The 27,997-nt window shown below is 40.2% G+C and overlaps 1 protein-coding gene across 1 annotated transcript; it reads right to left on the minus strand.

The window, feature by feature from the left end:
* Positions 1-543: 543 nt before the first annotated feature.
* TRA2A (transformer 2 alpha homolog) lies at positions 544-26,305 on the minus strand. Its single transcript, XM_086467812.1, has 8 exons — positions 26,082-26,305; positions 16,650-16,783; positions 15,504-15,675; positions 11,691-11,879; positions 3,109-3,224; positions 2,489-2,596; positions 1,718-1,785; positions 544-1,545 (listed from the first exon to the last, which is right to left on the minus strand). Exons 1-8 carry the CDS (start codon positions 26,115-26,117, stop codon positions 1,535-1,537), a joined length of 834 nt encoding a protein of 277 aa, XP_086323938.1. The 5' UTR covers positions 26,118-26,305; the 3' UTR covers positions 544-1,534.
* Between the last annotated feature and the right edge of the window lie 1,692 nt (positions 26,306-27,997).

Genomic DNA, 27,997 nt, shown 5'->3' on the forward strand with positions numbered 1-27,997 from the left:
CCAACTTCTCCTGGTATATTGTGTCAAGCTTTTAAAATAGTTGGAGGTGTTAGTGTTTCTTTTAATTACCTGTTAATAGCTCCTGGCACTGACATTCAGGCATAGCTAACAAAATTAATTTCATACGCTTACTCTCTTAAAATTCTGACAAGCTTTTGGTGGCATTCCCTGACAACCAGGATGAAATTCCTTTTGCTGTGAGGGCTCAGTAGTCCTATTTGCTGTGCCCACCACGGACAGTCAACCAGCCACATGGCGACTTATTCCAAAAGGTAAAGCTTGCCAGAAATCTGAACAAAGTCAATTGTGTTTCTCCCCTTCAAACCATCTCACCACGTCTCCAGCAAGTGCCAAATATGGCCAAGAGAAAGCTGGACCACCCGCTCTGCTTGGCCATCCCGTACAGCCGCACACTGGTTCTCAGGGAAGACACAGCTCCCGAGAAGACAGATAAATGCTGACTTTATTACCCAAAATATCAAGTCTTGCTTAACCTGCACTCCAAGGTGACAAAACGCAGAACAGAAGACAAGAAGTCACATCTCAGTGGAATTAACTTTTATTGAGGGGCAAAAAAAGGTTTACACGTAGTTGTAGGTTTTTCCATCCATACTTTCAAAACTCCAGAAAGGACTGGAAACAAAACTTGCCTTATTATTGCAATACCAAAAAGTTGGTGGGTTTTGTTGTTTGGTTTTTGTTGTTTCTTTTTTTTTTTTTCCTTTTAATGAACAGCAAATTATATAACTAATTGCTATGTTCAATAAATATTTTTTCTCCTGCACCGATTAAGGGGAAATATTCAACCAAGTGCAATAAAACCCCCCAGGATTTTTAACAGTTTTAACTTCAAATGCTATCCACTGTGTAGCAATCCAGAAACTTTACAAAACACAGCCTCGATTTCGAGTGTACAAGGATCTGTTCTCCCAGTCAGTCAAATACCAAATTTTGCTCTAGCTCAAGTCTACACTCAAAGCAACTACCTGACCAAAAAAAAAAAAAAAAAAAATCCTCTGGTTCATGACTATCTAAGTAAATTTGTCATTACAGAAAAGGCTCAAAGTCGTTACTTGTTTATCAAAGTAATAGGTAAACAATTTAACAGAAAGATCAACGAGTTACTTGGAAATGCAAGTTTATATTAAAGTATCTGAGTGTGTATACTACATATGACATGCAAGCTTTAAAAATACCAATGCTCTTCCGATTAGTCAGGAGTCCAATTGTTTTAAAAACAAAATAGGAATGACTTCCAAAATGTATCAGCACTTTGGGTTCTCTATTTCATTTTGCTCAAGATGTTTTACTACACAAAAACTACAACAATTACAATATTTAAGAGTATTACAATAAGGAGGGATGGAAAACAGGAATACTTCAACCGAAAATATGTATATTCTAAATGAACCAAAGATTTGTGAGGAGCTGGATGGAGGACAAGGAAGGGATGACGGGAAGGAAAGCAGTAGGGAAGCTAAGATCTGAACTTTGTATTTAAAAATCACGTCCTCAACTGTAACTCTTCTGACCTTCAGTAGCGCCCTGGGGGAAAAAAAAAAGATAACAATTACTATAAACTTAACTGTACACACATCATCTCAGCTTTAACGTGCCCAGCATTTTGCTCTCACACTCAGAATCCCCACCGATCGATTAACACTATTAACAAGGTTTAAGCCAGCCAGGTTCTATTTATTCATTTGTATTTACTTACTTGGACTATAGGAACGGGATCTTGATCGTGATCGGTATCGACTATAGTAAGGCGACGGCGATCGTCTCCTTTAAAGGAAATCACAAGAAGAGACCCAACGTGATGAAAGAAACCTTATTCACATCACTTCTACAGAACAGAACCTTAGCACTGAATGACTTGGCCTGCATGAATGATTTCATCTTTCTTTGGCTGTGGCTCACAGTTATTTAACAAATGCTTTTACATTTCTCTATTTGATGTGTTTAAAACTGTGAGATATTCCCAGACAAAGAATTTAATAAACTCTCACTAGCCTTGCAAACCCATGAAGCGCTTTTCCAGATGCCTACAATTCTTGAACAACATTCTCTGAAACTAGATAACTTTCAAAACTGAGATGGTTATGAAATGTCAAGCATTAAAAATCCCATCTACAAATAACCCCTTTTTAAACAGCACTGTGTATCAGCTGTCCCTGGTTCTATATATGGCATGGAAAAATGAGAACCCGTTCTATCTGTCCACTAGATTCATAGGGCACACACTCTACCTCCTTCAGGTATCAAAATTAACCCCTTGCCCAGCTGTTTAACATATAACTTGACTCTTACAAATACTGAAGACTACAATTACTTAAATCCCACAAAATCTAACGTAACGAGGCTCTAACACACAGCAAGCGTGCATGCAGAATCTTGCTACAAGCTGAGGAAGATTTCTTGGGAAAACTGAAAGTCAGGTGACCAAGAAATCCACTGTTCCTACAGAAATAAAATAAAAATCAGGTACCTGTATCTGTAGTCGTATTCTTCATATCTGTCATATCCTCTGTCATAACCCCTATCATAATATGAGTCACGGCGACGACCTGCTCCACCGCCACCACCTCCTCCACTGCTATTAGGGAAAAAGCAACAAAATTACTTTAGATATCTACTCTTCATCTTGATTATTTGAAAGCTTTTTTTAAGTGTTCTTGTAAATTAGACACTTAAGACTATGCCATGAAACAATCTAACAATGAAACATTTAAAGAAAAAACACCTTCAAAAAACCCAGTAAACCCACCGGGGATTTGAGCCTAATTCCCATCAAAATCGAAGGCAAATGAGCACCTTAGTATTTCAGTAAGCTAAGGGTGCATTAACTGACTGTGCTGGATACGTATTTTTTTCAAGTAACTCTATAGGTATTTTTTAAAAAAATGAAGACAATAAACTACGGTAGAATTTAATAGTATAGGTGAGCCACAGTAACACATTCTTTACATTAATAACTTTGTGATAAAATACAATTGGCATAACTAAAATTTCCAAAAAGCGTTGGTAGCTCTATTTCTTCAACTGGACTCCAAGCATTCAGTTTAAACCCATCTGAGCCCCATTACAGGAAATCAGTGAACTCCTTACTGTGTTGGCCTGCCCATGTAGATGCCTGGGGTGGGCGTATGTGCTCTCTTGGTGATGGAGTAATCCACCCGAATCCTCCTGCCATCCAGCTCCATACCATTTGCATGCTCCATCGCCTGCAGGACAGACAAGGAACAGGGACATGAAACCTGCAACCTACTGGTGACTATGGAAGCCTACGTACAAACCACATTATTTTCCATCAGAAAAACAAGCCCTGAATTGTTTTACTTCAACTGGTTACTAGTGCCCCACTGTGGCGAATGGCTCATCTGTGTCCCCCGGCAGCGTTACAGGACCGCACTGGGGGGCCGCAGTAACGCGACACGCAATCCCTTCTTCAGAGCGCGCGGGGCTAAGCACTAACACAGTCACTTCCCCTAGACTTTGTCTTCTACCCATCAGAAAGGTAAACTGGAATTCAAAACAGCTTTTTTTCTGAAAACTGCTTCTTTCCTACCGCCATCTCGGACCCAGAGGGGACGGGCAGACTCAAAAGCTGTGCAAAACAGTGGCTTCCTGTAGGGTGCATATGGCCGGATTACTGCTAGTCGGCTGCCATTTCATGCTCTCCCAGCCTCCTGCCATCTCCCTTACAAGGACCTACTCCAGCAGAGCTTAGTAAAATGGCGGGTTCAGCCTACATGGATACCTAATTACAACCTTCCTCCCCACTCACTCTCACAATAGCAGCTCACTAAAGCGATACACGTAAGGGTCTGCGCTTCGGAAGCCTGCGCCTTCAGACCCGCCCGCAGCCCGCGCACGCACTCGCTGGGTGTTCTAGCCCCTGCTTCTCCAGCCTTTGAGAATCAATACAATGGCCTTTTCTCAAACTCAAAATCATGAAAACAGTTTTTCAAAGGAGCACAGCGTACTTCTGAGAATTATATTCGTGCAACTAAAAAAAAAAAAACAAACCCAAAATAAAACAAAAAACAAACTAAAAGCCACAAACAACAAACCCTCAACCTCAAGAATTTCACAGTTAATGCTGGACTTAAAAGCTACTAAAATTTGCCTTTTTTTTTTTTTGATCCTAGGATTTCTGAAATACTAGTACACACCACTTGGTTCGTCACATAAAGCACAGCACTTAGCCCGATATACATTATTTTCACTTTTCATGTGTGGAGAAGAGACACTGTTACAATCCTGAGTTAAACACCACAACCACTTTGCTATTATTTAACTGAGGAACAATGCACAACCTCAAAACATGAAGGTGCCTCTAGGCAGAGCTCGATTTTTTTTTTTTTTAATGAAACAACTATTCAGAAATGCAACTTTTTGCAGCTCTCTACCAAGAACCTTAGTGAATTAACCTACAAGTTACAGAGGAGGAAACAAACACGTGACACTGATTTAACTGGGATGTCCACAAACTGGAAGGGACCGAATTATCACTAACCTATTTAACTACACTCGGTTTGTGTGTTAATAATGCTGTTTATACTATATCGCCACCTAGTGAGCTCTGTTCCCATACAAAAACGTAACTACCACATTCAGCTAACTGCAAGGCACAGCCAAAGAGCTTTTAAAGTCTTTCAACATACACTGAAGTATGTTTTGTGAATAAAACGTGATTCTTAGCTTTAGTTTCCTAACCTTGAGACTTTAATTTTTTTGAAGTCCTGTTCCACAAGAATGATCTAAATTAAAATAAATCTGTGCACACACCCTAGGAATGTGTGCACAAACCTAAAAATAGCTGGCTGAAAAAATCAGCTTCATGATCAAAGTCATCTTTCTGGAAACACAGCAATATGCAAGTTATCTTGAAAGGTAAGGGATTTTCTGCTTCATGGCATCTTTCTGTCCGATCAACGACTTGCAGAGTAATACAGCTTAGCTGACAAGAAGCCACCTCAAATCCACAACATCTGGCACACGTGACCCATTTAGTTAAAAGAACAAACACCTCCTAAAGAGGAACAGTTCTGTGACGCAGGCAGCAGTACAGAGAGGAGTGACATATCAGCAAGACAGATGAAGAATTAATTTTGAGACCTGACTGTTTGTTTTGGAAGTACCAAAGTGGATAAAGATTAGTTCATAGTATCAGTCCGCATGAAACTCAGACATCCTGGTCATAACGTCCAATGACCTACCCAACATTAAAACATCAATTTTCTTAGCTTTCAACAGCCTTCAGCAATAACTGCCAACCAAAAACTTTTAAATAATCAGAATCTTTACTAGATACACAGACATACCAGAACTTTTTACAGTTCTGACTGCATCCCCCAAATACAAAAAAGCCAAAACCTACAATAAGCCATTATGAATCCAATAATAATTGATATTATGTATCACTCACATTCAGTCATTAGCAACTGGAAATTCCCTCCAAAGATGTTTTCAAATTCTCTGCATCATTCTTAACGTGCACATCTCATGGCTTTGGAACAAAGCGCTTAAGCTGACAGTATCAGCTAGTGACTGCTGCAATACGACCAAAAGCCCTATTTGAAAGTCTGGTTTCAGACAAGCCATCTAACAGTATTTTGTACAAAGGCTGTAAAAACATATTAGTGATTCTAACTACTGACATTTTTGCGTTTTCTTTAAAGTTAAACCAGTTTATAATCAAATCTTGGATTTTACAACTTCATTTGACTAGACTGTCATACTTAAAATTAATTTCAGTTCGCTTTTCTTCACGTTTTTGGGTATGCATGAATGCTGGGTTGAGAACATTTAAATAGCAAAGGGAGAAAAACTGCACATTTGCTGTAACAGTGCAGAAGACATTCTCAAATACTGCTTGAGAGACAGAAGTGTATTTTCCAGACCATCAAATGAGACATTTTGAAGAGAAAAATCAAGTTATATTGGGGTTTAAGGCACACAATACCCTCTTAGGAGCCTTTAACTGTCAAGAGTCCATTTTTATTTCAACCTGGATTTTCCTCCAAATATCTGAATGTTGTTAAAAAGACCTGCATGGCTTTGCAAGATGACAGTAAGCCAGCAAGCAAACAGGATTCCTATAAACATGTATTAATTATTAGTTTTGGTTGCAAATTCTAAGAAAAAATTGACTTCGTAGGCCAGAATACACATCTCTCTGCTGTCAGAAAATAGAGAAAGAGGATTGGGAGTGGCACAGGTAGTAATTCAATTTTGGATTATAGTTTTAAACCTACCACAGTCTTTCTGTAGTAACGAAACTCCTTCACATTATTACCTGTAAGGTGTTAAGTTTGATAAGATGAGCAGTTCCCAAACTACAGGATCATGGCCTCCAGTGGCTCAAAACAGTTGGAAAGAAAGCACTAAATTTAACAATTTCCATTTCATTTGGTATTTATTACAGTATGTGGCTTTTTCTACCTGTATTAGCATTTAGGTAGAATAAAACAAGTTTGATAACTTTTCATTATATGCACCAACTTACACAGGTGACTAGTATTAGTTAAGCCATCAAGAGTTCACTGAAAGAGACTGAACACTCCTTCAGGCTGGATAATACCACAAAGAGCAGCTTGGACAAGGAAACAAGTGGAGAAGTGTCTCTAACCTGCACTGTGGTCACTGGGGGAAGGGTGAGTGGATAAAGAGGGGAGAAGGGAAGGAGAGAACTTGACTTGGCACAGCCAATGCCACAATCACTTTACACTTCCACTGCAGAGTTCAAGATACTGTTTGTATTGTACAAAAGATCATCAAGCCTTCATTTCAACTGCGTCTACCTGCCTTCAGTGATGTGACATCCCTACAAGTTAGTGACATACAGACTGAAAACACCTGAACAGTCAAACACAAGCAATTTACGTTTGCAATCATTTTGAAAATGTATTTTCATTATATAAAAATAACTGTATGAGACACTGTCTTTTTTGTTCACTGTGTTTTTTTGGAGATTTCTTGTTTTGTTTGGGTTTTTTTTACCTGAAGTCCTTCCCATATTTTATTTAATGCTGCCAATAAAAACATCACCTCCACTATATCACAGGTATAGTACGGGATAAACAGACACAACGGATTAGCCTGTCTCCCCCCAGTACACTGGTACCACTAGTTCAGGTCTGGATTTAATGAGGACATCTGAAAGGACATTTGGGGGGGGGGGGGGGGGGGGGGGAATCGGATGGGATGAAAAAAGAAATTAAGAAACTCATCTTTTTACACATACTGCAGTCTGCCAAGTTGAACTCAAGTGTCCATTTCACCTTTGAACAACAGTCAATTTACATCCTCTACACTGAGGTTTTGGTTTTTAAAACATTGGAATACTGTCAATGCTTTTTTTTAATATATAATTTTCTGAGCTCAAAGATCTATTGATTAAATGTATTCACTTTAAAGAATACTTTAAAGAGTCTCAGAGTCAAGAAACACTTATTCTGGTTCTCTAAATCCTGTAACTGGATATGTTTCCACAAGCATTAGCAATTTCATGGTATTTCAGAGTCTCCAGGAGTCTGTAACTTGCAATTCCAATCATTTGAAGACCTTCTTGTGTTCTTTTCTGGTATGTCAAGGGTCCCTTTTGATACCACAAACAATACTTACAGCATTTCTTCAACAACCTATGGGAGAAGTTTTGGTCAATAATGCTGCTTGCACCACAGATTAAATGTCTTGCAAATTAAAATGATGAACCTTGTTATTATTCTGGTCTTTGGCAACTGAACTATGTTAACAGTTCAGTTTGTCTGTATAAAGTTTGTCTTGATTGACGATGAACGCTACTTCAGATAATGGTTTTGAAAAGATGGTCAAAACTGTAAAAAGCATATAACTAGCATTAGGAAACAGACAATTCCGTACTGCGAACAGCTGCTGTAGCTCCTGCTTCTCAGATGAGTTGGTACAGACACGTAGTACATTCACAGAAACAACTAATACTTCATATTCCCAGTTACTGAAGAGCTGGATAGGGGCATATGAAATCAGTGGTAACTGTAGTAAGAATCATCTCCTAGAACAGCCAGCACTTTTTTACTCATAATCCTCTCAAGTTATTGTTAACCCTAAGATAATCATTCTTCTTCCCCATCTTAGTACATAAAAGTTTGTGTTCCTCTAAACACAAAAAGAAAATCCTAATGTGATGGGCTGGTGAATAACCTCTATAATTTAGCAAAAATATTGCAAAACTGCAATATTACAACACTGGCTAGTACCAGCATTGCCAATACTGAGAACTATGCAAGCAAGAACGTCAGACTTGTGAAACAGATCTTCAACTGGTGTTTACAGATCTTGCCCTCTGCATAGTGTGGCACATGTGGTTCTGAAGACTTAGCAGAAAGGTGGCCAACACAGGACAAGACACTGCAACACACAGTAAGAAAGTGATACCAAGTATTACTTAGAAAAGTTCCTGGGTTTTTTGTGTGTTTGGTTTTGGTGGTGGTTTTTTGTTTTGTTTAAGAAAAACAACATAACTTCACAAAAAATGAACATCACTAAACTCATTAAGAGAGAATACCCTTTCTTCTAGAAAAAAAGGTATTTAACAACATAAACGTTTCAAATAGGCTTTGAACAAGCACACCAGAAAGGTCATTAGCACAGCAAAACCTCAGGTTTTCTGGACAATCAACCATCAATCCTCAATATTTATTGTCTGCTATCAGGCTTTGAACTAAAGACACGCGTCCACGAGCACCTTCAATACGGGTCAGAACGTAACAAACTAGTCAAGTGCTCACTTGCAAACACTAGAGCATTGCAATGAGAGACACCTGATAGAAAAGGAACCTTCTGTCAGACCATAACGTTCCATCTCAATTTCAGCAGAGTTTCAGAGTAGAAGAGATTCCACAAGAAATCTTTTAGAATGGATACATGCATCCAACATTTCTTTCCCAGTACTGTTAACGTGGAATGACTGAAGTTACTGTGATGCTCTGACAGCTGCCCTACCTAGCAGTTACTAAAAGCCAAGTCTCTGCTCCTCTTTATAACCAAGACAATCATGAACAGCTAACGACAGGAGTGCTATGGTGTCAAAATCAATCTGAAGTTCTGAAAGACTAAAACTGCTTAACTGAAAATAAACTTTACTACTGTCCCTTCAATATTCTTGGGACACTGCAAAGTATCACCTTTAAGAAATGCTATTTCACATGGTCCATGCATTTCCACAACATCGAGCTAGATGACAATTCAAAACATCTCTACCACTATATGGAACTACAATCACTCGGCTTCAGAATCTTGACACGTAGCAACATTTTCACCAGCTTCGTAACTGATCCAATTTGCAAGAGTGGTAACCACTGATGACAAAGATCCTGAGGGATTTCAGCTGCAACACAATCCACACAACACTGATACTGACCTACCTTAAACCAAGTTATGAAAGTTTAAATGTAACTACTCACGATTCATCTGGTGTCGAATTTTAAGATTAAAAGTGTTTGAGAGCACGTCAGCCAACAGGCTTCCCTGTGTTACCCCTCTCGGAAGGACAATAATGAAGATGATGGGAAATACTAATTTTTCTGTAGAGTTCTACACATATTTAATCAGTCTATGACTGCTTTAAAAGTGCTGGAATTTAGTTCAACATCTCAGCTAAGTTTTATATTCTCTTTATTTTTAGGGTGTTTGGGGTTTTGTTTGGGTGTCCCCCCCTTTTTTTTCCTGTTTTTAAAAGGAAAGGTATTTACTCAGAACAAAAGTAATTCAAGTGTCATTGCTTTTTGCATACTCAACTTCTCAGATTTGATCTACCTTTTACACAGAAAATTACTTCATGTCCTTCAGTGTTCTCCTACAGGGCCTGTCACACGATTTTGTCCCTATAGCTATATCCCCTTTTTCTACACTAGCTGCCACTTACTGCCATCTTCAAATCTGTCCCCAAGGCCCAGGAAGTATAAGTCAAATAAATGTTTCCCCTGACCTTTTTGCCAAAGCATTTCAGTTACATAAATTCCAAGTGTTGGGAGGTTTTGCACCCTTTCCCACTCTTCATGCACTAGCCCACTGGGGAGAAAAACACGGGTTTAATTGCATTCCCAACTATTTCAGTTCCTGCTTAAGGTGCTCATCTTTATTTCTGTATTTCTGACTGCAAGTAATATCCCTTTTTTCCCTTTGCATTCCAGTTTTGCAGTATCTGCCAAAACAGCTTTATACTAAACAAATTACTTCATGCTATTTGCACGGAACATTTTTAAGAAATGCATGGTGTCATGCATGACCATTGCCCATGGCAACTAGAAAAAACCCTACTCCTAAAGAATATGAAGTTGTAAAATTAAGAAGACTGGCACATGAATGTGACAAAAAATACTGTGCGAGTATTTTGTACGTTAAATTTTCTACAAAACAGTCATATTTTCAAAATCCTATCAAACCCATGAGTGCAAAGAAATAGAAAGCTAGAAGTTAGAAGAGAGTAGGCCACTGAAGACAGACATACAACTATCCACCCCATTAACTCCCCTTTAACCTGCCCGAGTGATGGTGAGGAAAATATAGAAGGGACACTAAAGGAAGTTTTGTGTCCTTTTACTTACCCCTATAACCTGCAACAACCACGCATACATACATCTACAAACCCTGCTCTTCCCATAAACTGATTCTCTGTTGGATCATACCAGAAATCAAAGATCAGAACAGAGTCTAGTTCAACCAAGTTATCCGCAAAACATTTCTTTTTCATTAGAAAAAAATCAACCAGCATCAGTTTTTGTTTTTCAGCTACTGACAGCAGGTTCCACAGCTGTCATCCTCCCTCCTTTCAACGCTAAGTGAGAAGAGTCATATCCAAATATTATATATATACATATCAAATGTAAACAGAATCAAACAGCGAATCTGAAACATCTGCCCAAGACTCTTAATCTATAAACAAGATGCTTGAAGTCTGTCACTCAGTTTGCCCAAAAGAGAGAGATTATCCCATAGTGAAGGCTTAATAAACTTCTTTTTTTTTAAAAAAGGATGTATCTTTACTTTTAATACCAATTTCATCTACAAATTCCAGTAAACGTCATAAAGCTCACAGTATCCTTACAGAGGTAAAAAAAGTACCGCTTACTGTGGTGAGCCACCATACTGGATGCTGCTCATATTCTTTGATTCCTTCCTTACAGATTACACTAACAACTCGGTCCATGAACAGCTATCCATGTAACTAGCAAAATCACTGACCAAGGCCAAATCAAGACAAATCCCACCATTTTTCAAATGCACGATGACATGTTTTTAGATAAGAAAATGGAAAGTAAAAGAGAATCTTCAGAATTTTGACAGATACAGAAAACTACTTTGAAAAGTTAACTTTCAAAATATTTCAAAAATACTAGGAGGCTTCTATATCTGTCTAAAGATTGACTTTCATTTTGAAGTAACAGACTAAAATCAAAGCACAATGCTTGTTAAGTGAGATTCAATACAGACAAGCTCATGCTCAAAAGTTGCCCAAGCATCTGAACATTGAACTAAAATGCTTCAACTGTTTAAAAGTGCCATGTTTGAACAAATTATAAATTAAATCACACTGTGAGAACTCACTAGTGAATACACCCTCAAAAACACTGGTTTTTAACAGATATTCACAAAGTCAACGCACAATGAGCACACCTACTGAAAGTAGTAAAGCATGAATTTACCTCTTTAGAATCATCAATTCTCTCAAAATAAACAAAAGCAAATCCTCTTGATCGTCCAGTCCGTTGATCGTAAACCACATTGACACCAGTCAAAGGTCCATAACGGGAGAAGACTTCACGCAAGTCTCTCTCAGTAGTATACAAACTGAGACCAAACACTCCAAGACATGTATTAGGATCTGGATTAGCCTGGGAAGACAAACGTTCAACTCCAATTAACTTTATAAAAAACAAGTTATACATTCTCATATTAAAATGTCTCAATTACTAAAAATTTTTAATCTGAAGAAAACTAAACATAGTTTATTACAAAGCTTGACACTTCAACAGTTATCATTCCAATTGCAAGATACTTTCAAAAAGCAACTACTTTCATATTTTTAGTTTAGAAAAAGACAAAGAAACTTTTCATGTTGGTGGAAACCTCAGTGGATAAAAATTAAGCATTCTGACTACAGAAAAGTTGTAGAAGAACATGAACCCACTTTATTAAGTATTTCACACTTGTGTCACCAACAAGCTGCAGACAGGACATACCAGTCTGTGCTAAGAAGCAGCAGCCAGCCTGAACTCCCACCATCAGCCTTTCTGCAGGGTCACCACTGGTGCTGAAGAGTGCTCGCTGACTCCAGCTGCACACCCCAAACACATTTAAGCTCTTAAGCACAGACAGCTGAACACTAATTTAGCTTCTACCAAAGCTTCCTCCCCTCAACATTTCCTATCCAACTACGCTGAAAGTCAGTATTTACATTTGAAAGTTTATCTCTTTCCACTTGTAAACTGGATGAAAATCAGCTGCTTTTCACCTAGACAGTACCAAGTGCTGAAGGCCAGTTCCGTGAAACTGTAATCTAAAAGCAGGCACGCTTTTCTAGAACAAGACTCTTGATTCTTTAACATGACACGGAACACAGATCTACTTAATACATTTCACTTCAGCTAAAGGAAGTCTAATATGAAATTGTACAAGGTACAATTTCTCTAACAGGTTCAAAGTTTCTCCACGTGCCAGAGAGTTCATCTAATGCCAATTCCACTGTAAGAATTATTTTGATCAAAATTAACATTTTTTCCAGTTAAGCTTCTGGCACCTATTATACTAGATGCAGCCATCTCAAATGGCAGCAGCAGACACAGGGATTTAACATTTCTGCTAAAAGAATAACTGGAAGTTGAAACAGCTGAGATTTCTATTTCAGTTTCAGATTTTCAAAGCCACTGATGTACAGTAGTTTATGCCTCGGAGCTTGCCTTTCAGCCTCATTCAAAGAATGAACAGGTTTAAATCTTCCGTCATGTTCTTTTCAGAGCTTTTGATCAGGTATCCATGGTGAAAATAAGACGCTTAAACTACTCATATTTGAGGTTCCTTTCTTTCCATTTGTCAAAGGTTCAAACTTTTGTTTCAAGACATGAACCTTCTACAATTCCTTATTCTAGTTGAAGAGCACAACAAAACCTGGCAGTTTGTTATTTGAATGTTTTAATTACACAGGTTTAGGATTCTTTTTTACTCCTTATTTCAATCTATCTGATAATTCAGCGGCATTAACAGCTATACTCTTTATTACTGAAACTCTTGTGAAGCTAATGAAATCTCTCAGTCTTCTAAATTGTTTGAACAAGTCCCTCCACACAGTACGTATCAGTACTGTTCTTTTTTTCACACCCTCCCTACACTTAAACCCTATAACCTTTTCTGAGGCAAGAAAAGTACCAACAATCAGTCTGTCCACCCTAAGTGACAAGTGACAGCTACATCACCACTGGAAGGACTAAACTGACTGTGGAGGACTAAAAGACAGCTTTTATAGCAGGCTTTTGTACTGCCTCCCATCAACACAGTATGCAAGCTCTCGCTAAAGATCAGAAGTGGCAAAATTGCTATCAATTTTCCTGGTGTCTTTAGGACCATGCTGTTTAGAGGATTCAAATCTGGTTGATTTGAGCTTCATTTTGACACTAGTAGCATTACTCCTTAGAATTGTCCTGGTTTCAGCTGGAATAAAGCTAATTTTCTTCCCAGTAGCTGGTACAGTGCTGTGTTTTGGATTTAGGATGAGAGTAATGTTGGTAACACACGGGTGTTTTAGTTGTTGCTAAGCAGTGTTTACACTAAGTCAAGGACTTTTCAGCTTCTCACACTGCCCTGCCAGCGGAGCCCGGGGGTGTGCAAGCAGCTGGGAGGGGACACGGCCAGGACGGCTGACCCCAACTGACCAAAGGGGTATTCCAGACCGTGTGAGATCATGCCCAGTATATAAACTGGGGGGAGCTGGCTGGCATTGGTTAGGCATTGGTCGGCGGGTGGTGAGCAATTGTATTGTGCATCACTTGTTTGGTATATTCTATTATTAGTATTATTTTCCCTTCCTTTCTTTGTCCTATTAAACAGTCTTTATCTCAACCCACGAGTTTTACTTCCCCCCATCCTGCCCCGGATTCTCTCCCCCATCCCACTGAGGGCAGAAGAGTGAGTGAGCAGCTGTGTGGTGCTTAATTGCCTGCTGGGGTTAAACCATGACAAGAATTAATGTGAAATTCACTGCAAAAACAAGTTTTGTGTTTCACACAGTCATGTCCAAGGCAAAAAAAGACTTCTTCATAGAGAGAAATATTCTAATATTTCCTAAAGTAGTAAAGTGGATTCATTCATCTTTCACCAGGAAATCTGCTAACCCTTTTGAAGTTCAGTTATTCCTGCCAATTTTAAAAGACATTAGGTTCATATTTACTACATCATGATTGCACACTGGCAACAATCCACAGTAAGTGTAACTATTAACACTGCTTCACAACAGCTTAAGCCACTGTACATTAGGACTGCTGTAGTCTTGCCCTTTTTCACACACACTCTTGTCTTCTCGCTCACATTAGTATTATCTGGTCCTGGTGAGCTGCTTCACCAAGGTAATCCCACAAAAAAACTATACTCTTTTTCACAGGATTAGTAAAAAGATTGGAGAAATTAAACCAGATTAAAACTAAAAGGGATCAGAAAAGTACCACGGCCTTCACCAAGGACCTGTGTGTAACAGCACTCATTTAGACCAGCCTGAAGTGATGTGGAACCAGAAGCTAAGGCACTGAAAGGGATTACAGAGAAAGCCACTGGAAGAAATCTCTCAGAATGATGTCAGGTTAGTATCTTAGATCTTGGTTGGTGCACCTACACTTCCTCCTGTCCACACAAGTCCTTCTCATTTACGTTTCGAGACGCTTACTGATCCTTTTCATAATTGCAAATTTTTCTGGTCTATTAAGATTTACACATTAGCTAATAACATGTGGGTTAATTTCTTCAAGTTAAACCAAATTCATTACTGAGAGGTATAAAAACCACAAGCAACCTTCAACATAATATGCTGTATGTTATAAACAAATAAAACACCTGACAATTTTCTTCTTTGGCTCCTCTAGTCAATCTTATCAGTACTGTCAGGTTGCAAGCACACACAGAAAGGTCTCGTTTTTGTGAGGGGTACAGATACTTTGAACTGTAACAAAAAAAAAAAATCAAAGGGTTCAACTTCTAGAGCAGACTGGAGCAGATGTCACCCTACCTGTACAGACTGACTTGCAATGGTATGGTTTTCAGTGAATTTCTACAACTGCCCTGCCAGTTGCATGCCCAAGAAATGAGTGTCCAGCTGTAAGGGCAGAGATTGCTTCCCTGCCCCGTGCCCCCCAAGTTCCTGTATCCTCCAGTGATGAGACACTATTTCAAATTCAGCCTGCGGGTAACCTGGACTAGACTGAGGTAAGCAGCAATTGTTTTGGTGATACTCAGCCTTGATGAACATGACATACTCTGCTGCCAGTGTGCCTTCTCCTGTTGGACATTGGAGAATGACTACGGCTCCTTCGACGGCGGTATTCTGGCGTGTACGATCTGCTTCGAGAACGTCTCCTATGAGAATGAGAATGGGAATGGGATCTGGAACGAGTGTAACGTCTGTGCGAATGTCTTCTGGACCTGGATCTTCAACAAAGAGAAAGCTTTTAGTTAGGTCATAAGCACTCCCTACAATTAAAATATTTAAGTTTCTTCTACTTTGCACACCTGAAGATCACACGGATCTCTAATAACCTGCTCAGCAGCATTATTTTTGACTTTGTGAGAGTGCTTCTGGCACACAATGACAATTACATTCACAACATTTTTCAGGAATTTAAAAGTTTAAACTTGTATCAGCTTGGCTGCACACACAACTACTGCCTGCACAATAATACAGAAACCAGGTACGCCACACTGTAAGATACTGTCTTGGCTGAAAAATGGGAAGATCTAGCAGCACTACAGTGTTGCAGTACAGAGAAGGACATGTACAACATCGACCAACGAATTTAAATCTTACAGCTCCCATATATCAACAAACTACCCACACCCAATTTAAGCCATAGCTCTGAGAAATCATTTTTAAAGCCTCTAATGAAGGAATGTCAAGAACTTCCCCAATAGTGTCTTCCAACATTTCCAACATTTCCAGAGCTTACACCTTTTATCTAACCCAGACTACCTTTGCTGCAGTTCTCACTTGATTTTTTTCATAAAGGAGAGGTCCACATAAGAGTTACCCCCCTGTCCCCACAAAGATTTTGCGGGAAGGAGGCAAGAGCTTTTACAGAACTGAAATGTAATCCCTTCTGAATTGAAGTGAAATCCCTTCTCTCTCTTCTGGAAAAGATAAACCTACAAATTTTAGTTGTGATTTCTACATTACTACTCCTATTTATATTACTTGCTCTATTCATACCCATGCTTTATTACTCATGGTATCTTTCCCCAACTTCATCCACCTATACAAACACTGACATGCAAATTAACATAGCCCTGTTAATACATCCCAGAAGGTTTACCATTTTTACAAGAGGAAAAGAAATTTCACCAATGTACCAAAAGAACAGGCATGAGCGGTTAACACTAAGTGAACATGAATAACTTCCTGGACATACCTTGATTTTGATCTTGACCTAGAGTGCGATTCAGAATGTTTGGAAGCCCTCGATGGACTGCGAGATCCTGACCTGCTCTCCGATTTTACACGAGCAGGACTCCCAGCTGGAGATTTTGACTGGGAGCGAGACTCCTAACAAAAAAGACAGTATTAAAAATGGTATTGGTTGTATAAATGCCTAACTCCTAACATTTAAAGTACAGTAATTCTATCATATTGATTGCTCCTGAAAAACAAATGGTTAGGCAATACCCTCCAAAACAAATTTCATTTTGCTAACCCACTGTTAATATTGTATGCTTTCCTCAAATAGGTCCCTACTTGAACCAGATCACCAATTCTCTATTAACTAAGTAATCATGCAAATTCATCTACAACTTGATCATACAGACACTGGAACATAAACCATACATTTACTTAACCTAGGACCCATTCATTCTTCCAGATTCTTTTAATTCTACTTCACTCTTGCTTTCTACTTTTCTTCATTCTTCATTGAGTTTTTCATTTTTCATACTTCGTGCATTCTTCCCCAATTCAAACAATTCCTTATAGCCTTAAAAAAATATTCAAGTGCTTCTATCTGACCAATCTTCTGTTCAATTTTTTCCCCCATTCAATTTTAATTTTCTGATCTTTAATACTTTTCATTAGCCTTCTTTTATCTTGATTTATCTTCCACATTCTTGGAAAAAACTCTTCAATTTCTTCACGAACATTAACCTTAATGGAAAAAGAACATTTAGTATATTTAAGCACGTGGGGATTATAAAACTCTGCTGGAGTTCAGATGTTATCTACCAAATCGAAAAGCCAGCAGGTAAAGTGCAAGAAACTATTTTATAAAACAACTTTTCTTTTTAAAAAAAGTATCTTTAAAACTGTATAAGTGTCTACGTTCTAACAATAAGCTTACTGAGTTCTCAGTGGTTTACTGTATTTTCAAAGCTACCCTCCTCCCCTTTCAGAGTTTTCGTAAGGTACACAGATACACTAAAAACTAATTAGCACAAATATATTAATATACTGGTATCAATAACTGTGATTTTCCCCCCTACAATAGTAACTATGTAGTTCTCAGTATCGAATATCCCAAATTCTACTCCTACACATTATTACTAAGACACTCTCAGTTCAACAGAGCAGCCAAAGATTTCCAGTCAAAACCTATCTATGCGTATACTTACTTGCATAATACATGCACAGATATATGCAACAAAATATTTTTCTTCCTAATTTTTCTTCCTCATTGTTATCCTGTTTTCCTTGCATTCAACTTAATCCATATAAAACAAGATGTATAATAGTACAGTTCAAAGCAATCCAATAAAAGTAAAGACAGAAGGGTTTTTTTCTTGCATGGTAAGGCACACAAGAGAAAAACTAGGAAAACAAGCAAACAAAGAGCAGGTTAGGATTTCCTCACGTTTTATAGGATACAGCATTTCTAGGGAGCTTAGCTACCAAAAAAACCCTACAGAACAGCATGCTACATACATCTGTTACTTCACCAAAAAAAAGTGCAAAATTCGTAATAAAAAATGCATAGCAAATTCCCCTCCCATAAGCATTACGTTTCCTGTTTATTCGCATCATTTCTCCTCCTGTCTGTCCTCACAATGTTTTTCTCCATTTCTTACTCTACCTATGTGCAGATTTGCATGTGCTTTTGTAGTTAAATTCTTCGGTACTTTGCACTGAAGTACTTTTCAAAGGATGCTGCAGTTCAAGACAATAAATGCAACAAAAATGGAACCCAAGAGAGTCCTTACTAACAAGTATTACAGCTACACTACCTTTTCCCTTCACCTCAATAAAAAGTACAAGGGAGACATGCAGAATGTCACCTGCTGGGATGACAGGCCTACCAAACTTATCAATGAAGGCCAAATTCAAAGTGGGGCTCTGACATGTGGACCACAGCATCAGGTCTGCATTACAGGTTAGCCAGCTTAATAACGGTATCTGCTGATCTAGCAACATGACTTTCACTGAAAGAAAAGGACGTATGTGCACTTAAATATTACTAAATTTTACTTTGTGTTTTTATTTTTACATTTGAAAGTTGAAATTCACTGTTCACTATAAAAAAATATATATTTCCTTTTAGAACCACTTTTTAATCACCCTGCCTCTATTTCTGCGCTTCCCATTGCTGGATAGCCTCCTCAATTCTTCCCTATACACTTCATCCCCTGCAACAATTACCAGTTTCTCTGGAAATTATTTCCACTTCCCTCCCTAGTAAAAGTGATCAGCAACACAGAAAAACATTTAATGGGACATCGTTCAAATTTAGAAAACATTCTTCAATAAAAAGACAAAAGAATTCACCCTCCTCAGTCACTCCATGAGGATACTGTGTTGTCCGTACTTTTTACATTTTAAAGATAATTCTCAATTAACAAGAACTTTAGAAACTTGAACAAATAAAAAAAAGAAACAAACCAAAAAACCAGATACTGCACAATCTAAAAGTGTTGTGAGGTATCAAAAATACCAAGGACCCAATCACTCCCATACAATATAAAAGTTAGCTTAGTGTCTTTATCTATTCAACTGAAGCACCTTATGACACCGCCCACAGAGTTTCTAACAGAATCAGTTATGACAACGAATCTGTATTAAGCTGCCAAAAGCAATGTTACATCGTGTCACGTAGGTCAAGTCCTATTGTTTGCTGAACTATCTGTTTAAGCCCTTTAGGGGCTGCACTCACAGACATACCACTTTAAAACTGGAGTGACAGAGGTGATAGCACAAGTTCTTACACATTTCAAACTTCCTCAAACAAAGTAACTGTAGATGTAAACTGCAGCTAGAGAGAGATTACCTGTTAGGAGTTGCATATTGTGTCTGTCATTGGCAGGCAATTACATCTCATCTTCTGATGCAACATAGATCACCTAGTTATATCTCCTACAGCGCTTCAAAAGGAGACACTAAGGGAATCACAATAATCTGCAAGAGTTTAGGGACTTAAGGATGACGCTGAAAAAGTACCTAATAAGATTTGTATCAGCAAGACTACAGGCAGGGATTAAGAGATTCAGAGTTTCAAGGAGTCACAAAGGGAGATTTTAAAGAACCTTCCTTCTCTACTCCCTACTATAAGGAAATAATGAGCAAGTTCTATCTTAGCCAGTATCACAGACCAACCCAATTGCTCTATGTAAACAATTTATATCTATTCCGCAGTGTGAATGATAAAATTAGTTACATTTCTTCTTAGTACATCACCTCTAACAAGAGAAAATCAACAACTCCAGCATCCAAAGCATTAGTATCTCTCAGTCTGTACTAGTCTTTAAGCAATCTGTACATTCTGCTCTGAATGTCTTAAGTACAGAAATTAATACTGCTTAAGACAGAAACAACAAAAATTCTCTCTAGATCCTCAACATTTTCTTACCTTTTTCTTCTAAAGATCCTCAGTCATTTAAGGGCCACAGACAACTGAGCTTCTCATCCCACAGCTATCTTACAAAACACTATGTATTTTAATGCCTTTGGCTTTATTACGCAATTGTCCAGTCACTACTTTCACACCTACAAACTTACATGCAGATACTCACTGGGACTACACCAAACTATCTAGATTTGCTGTCACAGCTGACTGTCTTCCTGCAGGCTGTAAACTTCCTAATATCCTTCAGATCAGACTTCCCTTTCAAAACAAATACTACATCTGTCAGTAACACTTTTCCCAGGGCAAAACTGAAAAACCACCAAACAAAAGAAGAAACCCAAATAAAAACCACACAAAACCCCCCACGTAAAATAGTAATTAAAAAAAAAATCTCAACAGTAACAGTGTGCTTCCTGAGAATAAGATGTGGTGGCTTCCTCAAGTACATACCAAGAAATGGGATTAATGATTCACCAGGAAGTGAAACTTGGAGCCTAACAAATTACCACAGGGAAACACAAAACCTAAAGACTGCAGCTTCACGAAGTTACTGGTTCTCTGGGTAAGATGATGCACAGCTACAAGCATTTACAGAGCGCACTGAAGACTATTTTTCATCCTTCCTGCCTTCTCTCTTCCCAGAAAGAGCAACATGAAACAAAGTGGTACAGAAAGGATATACACATACTCCTCTTCCCCAGCTATTACCTCATGATCGCATAAGCCCAGCCACCGAACAACTATCAACAACTTCAGATGACCCAGCTGAGCAAGACGGCAGCCACGTCAATGCATTTCATCCACACTGGTACAACTGCTTAAACCATATAACTGACACAATTTGTATATCTATGGTTTATCTTCCTCGCATCCTTCAAAAGGAATGCTGCTTTCCAATATAATTACTATTTTAAAATCATTTGAAACACTTCTATGCAAAGTAGAATTGCAGAAGTCTTTAAGAAGTATTCTTTCACGCCTTACCATTTCAGAGTATGACAGAAAGGCTATCAAAATTTCAAGTGAGACACTAAAAAAGATCTGAATAAGCTTAAATTAGGCTTTCTATAGCAAAACACGGAAAGTGGAATGCGAAGGGAAAAAAAAAAATCATTAAATCACACAGGAATTTCAGTTGAAATTCATTTGACCTTGTTGAGAACAAACACACATAGGGTGAAAAAAGGACAGAACAACAAATAGTCTAGCAATACCATTAAGCAAGCAAAATGATAGTTCAGACTTTACAAAAATCCTGCTAAAAACTGCCCAAACTCAAAAAATAAACTAAGCCAAACTTTATATAAGGGGACAGAAAAATATAAGCAGTCAAAAAAGAAACAGAAATTTAGCAGCAGCCTACATTCACTAGATAAAACTGTCAATCTAGTGACATTTCATTTATGAGAAAGGACAAGATTACATTTTAACCACTGTTTAGACAGGAATCTACCAACTTTCCCTGACACTCACCAGCGAAGTTAAATAATTTTTGCTTCGTACTGTTCTGTCACCCTACACTAAAAATAAAGCTGATCCCTTAATTAGCTGTTCTTCTATAAATATTTCAATAGTCTATGTAACAAGCTTCTGTACAAAAAACAACTCATAAGTTGCGCTAGCTTGAAGAGATGTATATTTTAAAAGTTACCAACATCAGCAAACATTATGTATTTCTCACTGATACTGCTCTGATTAAAAGAAAAAGAAAAAAACAACAGAAGAGGAAACTTCAGCAATAAACTTTCTGAAATTACAAGTTAATCTTCTCGCTGAGGCTTGAAAACATGCCTCTGCAGGGAAGGTTCTGTAGTCACTCCTTCATCACATATGGAAGATAGGAAACAGAATTTGTTTCCAAAAAGAGCAGTCATCCCAGCTGACATGGTCCATAAACTAGAACTTATTAAGCTTGATTAAAGAAAATAACTAACTTCCAGAAAAAGCCTCCTTTCCCGCACTGGTCATTAGAAACCCCAGGGTGATCACAGCGCTCTCCAAGGGAATGCAGAACTGCTGAGCACAAGCAGACCGTCATGCCTGTATTTCCAAAGGTATGGAAAGACACGTGCCTTCCTTTCCACAGAGGTGGCAGACTGCCACCGCAGGAGAGGTTGAATACAAAGCTAAACAGACTTCCCCCTCTTTTTTTGCCAAAGAAATGATCTCAAAGTTGATCAGATTTAGGTAACCAACATTAGAACACACACATATTTCGCATACAAGCTTCATGAAGCAAATATAAGACATTCAGTTAGGCTAATCCAAAAGCCACTTGCACACCTATGAACTATGCATACTTCCTTCAACAGCACGGCTCATGTGTAAAATCATGTATTTCTTCGAGGGATTTATTAGACTGAGATCACTGTGAGATTCTGCACATAGCAGGAAGAGGCATCTCACTAGAATGAAAGAAGACAGCCAACGTGGAGCTCTAAAATGGAGTTCTACCTCTGCTCCGATAGGGAGTTTTACCTATTTAGACAAACAGCACATTAGTAGTGGTAGAAAACTATTCAACTTCTAAGGTTACAGAAATCAAACATTGTCAGAAGCTCAAAAAAGTAACCGATCAAAGTTTCAAGCCGAGCTTCTGAAGGGCAGGTTTGTTCATACTCCAACCTGTTCAGCCCTCTAGAAAACTTCTAAATAAAGCTGCATCACAGAACAATATGTTATTAAACATAAAGATGAATATGAAAGGAAAGAAGAGCTGCTTGTCATCTGACAGCAATAAAAAAAAAATAGAGGCCTCATTTGCCTGACCTGCTCACAAAGAACATTCAATGGTGATAAAATCCTCTGGCTTTTCCAGAAGTCACTCACTAAGAAGCACGACTTTAAAATCTTTTTCTCTTCTTAATGCCCATAAACTTAGCTCCAACACATCCACTGTACTTCTAATTCTTCTGCAATTTCTTTCCATTAAATCACCATGCTTGCTTGGTGGGGTGGGGAATTTCTGTTCAACCAGCCACACTTAATACAGAACTTGCTTAAGTTGAAGCAAAACAACACAAAACCAGAGCAGATGTTAATTAGCCTGAGCATATTTGATTAACATTTGCTTTTAAAAAAGCCAATAAAGAAATTACTGAGCTCAAGAATAATAGTAATAAAAAAATCTCTACAATGATTTTACCCAACACTTTACAACTGGAAGTTTTAAAATAAAACAAATTATGCAGTCTCATCAGAAAATTATTTCCATGATTATTCTAAATTTCCTGTCAAGATTAAGATTATGATTTTAAAACCATAAATTAGAGGCAAAGCATATACACGGACAGTATCTTAATACTGGTAAAAATATGCATTTTTTTTTTTAAAAAGTAAAATTTCTGATCATATTGTGAGGAAATTAAAAAAATGAACTGAATTATCCTTATTTATATATGAACATTTTTTCTTCACAAAGTAGCAAAACAAGAAAACAGTTTCTAATTAATCTCTCTATAAGACAAAACTTCATACATATCAACGAGCACCTTCATCTTGGTATCAGACCACATCACAACTTGCAAGAACTTTCACTAAAGTGCTTTTGGGACAACATGCAGCTACTCGGACAGGATATAAAAGGACTCAACTCCCTTACTCCTTTGGCACTTAGTTTTTTTAAAAGCACATCACACTATCTAGTATTTAAACTGGGTGGGGAGACCAGAAAGGGTAACTCAGAATATTCTTATGTGTGACAATTTCCAGAAAAGCAGGTTCTTCACAAACTTTTTTCCAGTTTCTACAGTTCTTCCCCCCCATTGAGAGCTTGTGCCATACTCTCAGTCCCACGTGCCTGCACACAGCGAAGTGAAGCGCCAGGACATGTGGTGTGTAACAGAGTTCTCTCCAACTGGGAACAGCAGACTGAACACTAAAGCCCCAACGTTACACATGCTTAATTTTATTTCTGTGAGCAGTGTCAGTGAAAATGAACTATAAAGCATTACAGCCTGAAATATAATTTCTTATTTCAAGTATTGTAGTAGAATCGACAACAGAAAAAAATATTAACTGAAGAAAAAAAAACCTGCTTACAAATGTTCTTCATTAGTGGAACAGGGAACCAAAACTATAAATGAATCAAGTACCTGCCACTATGTTCAGTTATTAAAAAATACCGGTAGACAAGACACTGCCACATGCCAGATTGATCGAGAAATTCCAGTGTTAGGGAGAGACAAGTTTTCCAAAAGACGACTCAATACAGTCAGCAGCTCTTTCCAACAGGTAAGTTTTCCATCACAAAAAAAAAAAAAGGAAAGAACAAGCCAACTAAGAAGCAGCAGTCACAGAAACTGCTACGTAGGACTTCCCAGACTTCACATACTCTCAAAACATTATTTTACTTCTACATTTGGCAGAAGGAGATGTGCAAAAATACTGAAACCACACAGCTGTGTCAATCAGCTTTGTGACACGAACAGATCCATCAAGGAACCTCATACAAATGAAGTGGATGAACCTAACATAAACCGCAGCAGGGATACAGACAAGAAACTAATTTTTTAAAATACAAATCTTACTGTAAAATGGGAGATTAAAATAAAAAGTTAAAAAAATAACAACAAAGCATACTTGTTGCTCAGCTTTCTCAGACTTCGTTGGTTTTCCCTTCAGAGATTAGTTTATTTAGCTGAAAAGAGCTGAGCTACATAGTCATCTTTGTCCTAGCAATCAACACGAGCAGATTTTGTTTACCTCATCTGAGGAAGTAACTCAGTAAATCTGTGCAGCAGTCACTGCACAGCCAGGTACAGCACACTCAGCCTATGGAATGTTTGGGGTTGTTTTTTGGGGTTTTTTTGTTTGTTTGTTTTACTAACACTACAAAAGGGTAAACATTCGTGTGAAAATAATTATTGGAACGTGACACCACTCTTCCAAAATTTCATTGCTTGTTTCCCCAGGCAGTAACCCTATATAACTGCAAAGCTGCTGTTACTGGTTCATTAGAGAAAGTCACCAAAAAGACGCTCAGGTGTTCTTCTAAAGAATCTCTTAAAGAGTGGACAACAACAACAAAAATCTCTGCAAAATTAGAAAAAGTAAACAGTGATGAGTGAGGACAAAGCACACGTTTCATTCCTGTTTCAGTTCCTGCTTGCCCTGATCATCACTAAGAAAAAAAAAAAAACACATTGAAAATGGAAGGGACCGGTCACACGTGTACATGAAAAACCGCAGCTGAGGGAAGACAGAAGAAACAGGCCTAACGAGGTTACAGAGCCACATCAGCCTGCTGAGAGAAAGTCTTCGGCTGCGTGATCCGTGAGTTTCAACGGTTTAACAACGAAGGCCATACCTCCCCGATGGCTTCGGGAAGCCTGGCCAGAAGAAGAGCCTGTTCGCGGGCCAGCAGCCAGGAGAGGCAGCGCACCTCGCACAAAAGGACCCCGTCCCTCCTCTTTTACGCGGGCGGAGGCCTCGGCTACACCGCGCGGGATCGCGCTTTCCCGGCCACGGCCGGGAGCCCGGCACGGCCCGCGGGCAGAGTGGGCCCAGACCCGGCAGACAACAGGACGGCCCGAGATCATGGGAAGGAAAGATAATGAAGAAAGAAGCGGGGAGAAACACCGGGCTACAGCAGCGCTCTAAGCCCTGTTCTTCAAGAAAAAACCCGCGCTAGCAGGGTGGATGGAGGCGAACCCGCAGCACTAGAGCTCAGGGCCCGCACCCCGACGGAGGGGGATGGGGACGGAGAAACATAATGGGAGAAGGAAGCGTGTGAGGGTTGAAGCAGCGGAGCTCAGCTCCGCGCTGGGCCAGCTCCTCAGAGCCCGGTCGGGAAAAGAAAAAAAAAATAAAATAAAAGGGGAGATAGAGAAAGGAGAGGGACGCGAGTCGCCCACGGCCCAGTCAAACCTCGGGCGCCTGAAGAAGCCATTTTAGAGCCAAGCTGCGTTGCCCCCACCCCTGCCGGTCCGGAGGAGGAAGAAGAGGCCCCCCCCCCCCCCCCCCTTTCCCCAGGTCGGGTCACCCCCTCTCAGCACGGCCCGGGTAGGGACGGCCACTCACCCTCCCCTCGAAGTTGTTCTCCTCCACGTCGCTCATGTCGGCAGAGTCCTGGCCACGGGGCTGGGCGAAGGGGGACGCTAGTCCCAAGCAGCAACTGTACCCACGACCGCTACTGCTACTATTGTTGCCGTTCTGATTATGGCTACCGGTACAGCTGCCACCTCCCTCCCGCCAGAGCCTCCCAAACCGTCTCCCGCAGCAGCGCAAAATGGCGCCTTCGCTCCGTCTGCGCCCGACACCGCGCGGGGGGCGGGGCCCGCCTCGGCCCGCCTGTCACAAAGGAGGCGCCGCCGGCGGGATAACGAGCGCGGCTGCGACAAGCTTCGCGGGGGCCCGCCGCGCATGCGCAGCCCCCCCCCCCGCCGGGAGAAAGCGGGCGGGCGGGTGGGGGCGCGCGCGCCCCGCCTCCTGACGCCGGCTCTCGGGGGCGCGCCGCCGCGGGGGCGAGCGCGCTGCCCGCCCCGCAGCCAGGTGTGAGGAGACCCCCCGGTGCCCCCCGCCATCGGCCGGGCTGCTGCTCCTGCACGCCGCGAAAGTCGGCCTCGCTTCTCATCGCTCGGTGTCTGCCGCCGCCCGGCACGTTCCCCGGGGTTCGGCCTCTGCACCGCCGGAGAGAATCGTTAACGTTACCGTAACCGTCATCGGTGCGTTTTGTACCGCCAACGGTTGTTTGACGTGCGAGGCTGGAAGGTCGCTTTTATGGTACAGAATTGAAAACGAAGCCACGTGATTCAGGCTTGAATAGTTCTAGGAAACAAAGGCCTGAATTTTCACTTGCAATTTTGAGAATTTCCCTTTAATCGGGATTTTACTGAAAGGCTTATCCTTTCTGCCCAGCTGCAAGGGCTGCCCTGTTCCTCCTCTGGATCCCCCGCGGTTGTGGCACTTCTTCCTCCAGCACACACCAGTAACTACAGCAGCCGTACCTCGCAGGCAGCGGAGGCTCAGCCCCGAGGCCAAAGAGGTAGTTCCTTAGGTCAGGAAATTTCCAAAGGTGACGTAACAGCTGGGCTTGCTCTGCCCGCCCCAGAAAGCCAGGCCAGCAGCTGCAGCTGAAGCTTGCCCTCTCCCCCCTTCCCCAGCCTCTTGCTGGCAGCTGTTTCTGCCCCAGCTCTGCGTCTTTCGTGTGCTTCTTCAGGGGCAGGAGCTTCCCTTTGGGGTCGAGAAGCTGTTCTGCCCAAATTCCCGCGCTGGTGGAGGCTGGTTATCTTCAGTCCACCATGGCTGTAACCAAGGAACTACCAGCTTGGCAAGTGAGTATTCCCAAAAAGGACTGGGGAGCTCGGAGGGCAGTTCACAGGCAGGAGATGATTCCCTAGACACCAAACGCCTTTGCTACGTGAAGCATGCTCCCGGGGATTTAGACAACGGCTGTGTCCGCAGCACCGGTTGCCTCTCCTCCTACAGCCCCTGACGCTGGGTTTCCAACAGCTGCTGTGGTAGCACAACCCCATTGGCAAGGTGTCCCAGCGGAGGAGTCACGTTAACGCTGCTCATCCACGGACAGCTCAACCCCCAGCTTGAGGGTCCAACAGAGCCTTGATGTACGCTCATCTTTACAGAAAGGGCTCATGTTGCTTCCCGCCTGGACCATACATGATCTTGATTATTTCTTGCTTCTGTTGTAAACAGAAGGCTGGAACTGTATGTGCCAGTCCCTCTTTTTCCTTAGTGAATCAGAAGTAAATAATCAACTAAAGAGTAAATTAGCTCACAGCGGTAAAGGCGGCTGTATCAGGGAAAGATCTTCCTTGTCCTCTAGGTTTGCAAAGCATTTCACTTTGGCTGAAAGTTTCCTGTGTGTCACTTACTTCAGAAGTTTTAGTCAACTCCTTAGCCAGTTCTTATTTAATTACAATCAAATTTTCATTTCTAGGAGGCTGGCCTGAGTTTAGCCTTTGCTGATGTCCCACTTC

The sequence above is a fragment of the Leptosomus discolor genome, chromosome 7 (assembly GCF_034619465.1).
Source record: "Leptosomus discolor isolate bLepDis1 chromosome 7, bLepDis1.hap2, whole genome shotgun sequence".
Lineage (NCBI taxonomy): Eukaryota > Metazoa > Chordata > Aves > Leptosomiformes > Leptosomidae > Leptosomus > Leptosomus discolor.

Excerpts from the sequence above, each read along its gene's own strand:
- TRA2A (XM_086467812.1), bottom strand. The coding sequence starts at position 26,117 with ATGAGCGACGTGGAGGAGAACAACTTCGAGGGGAGG. Across the intron at positions 3,225-11,690 it reads GAATTGATGATTCTAAAGAG|GCGATGGAGCATGCAAATGG; the intron begins GTAAATTCATGC and ends TCTGTCCTGCAG. Across the intron at positions 1,786-2,488 it reads GAATACGACTACAGATACAG|GAGACGATCGCCGTCGCCTT; the intron begins GTACCTGATTTT and ends TTTCCTTTAAAG.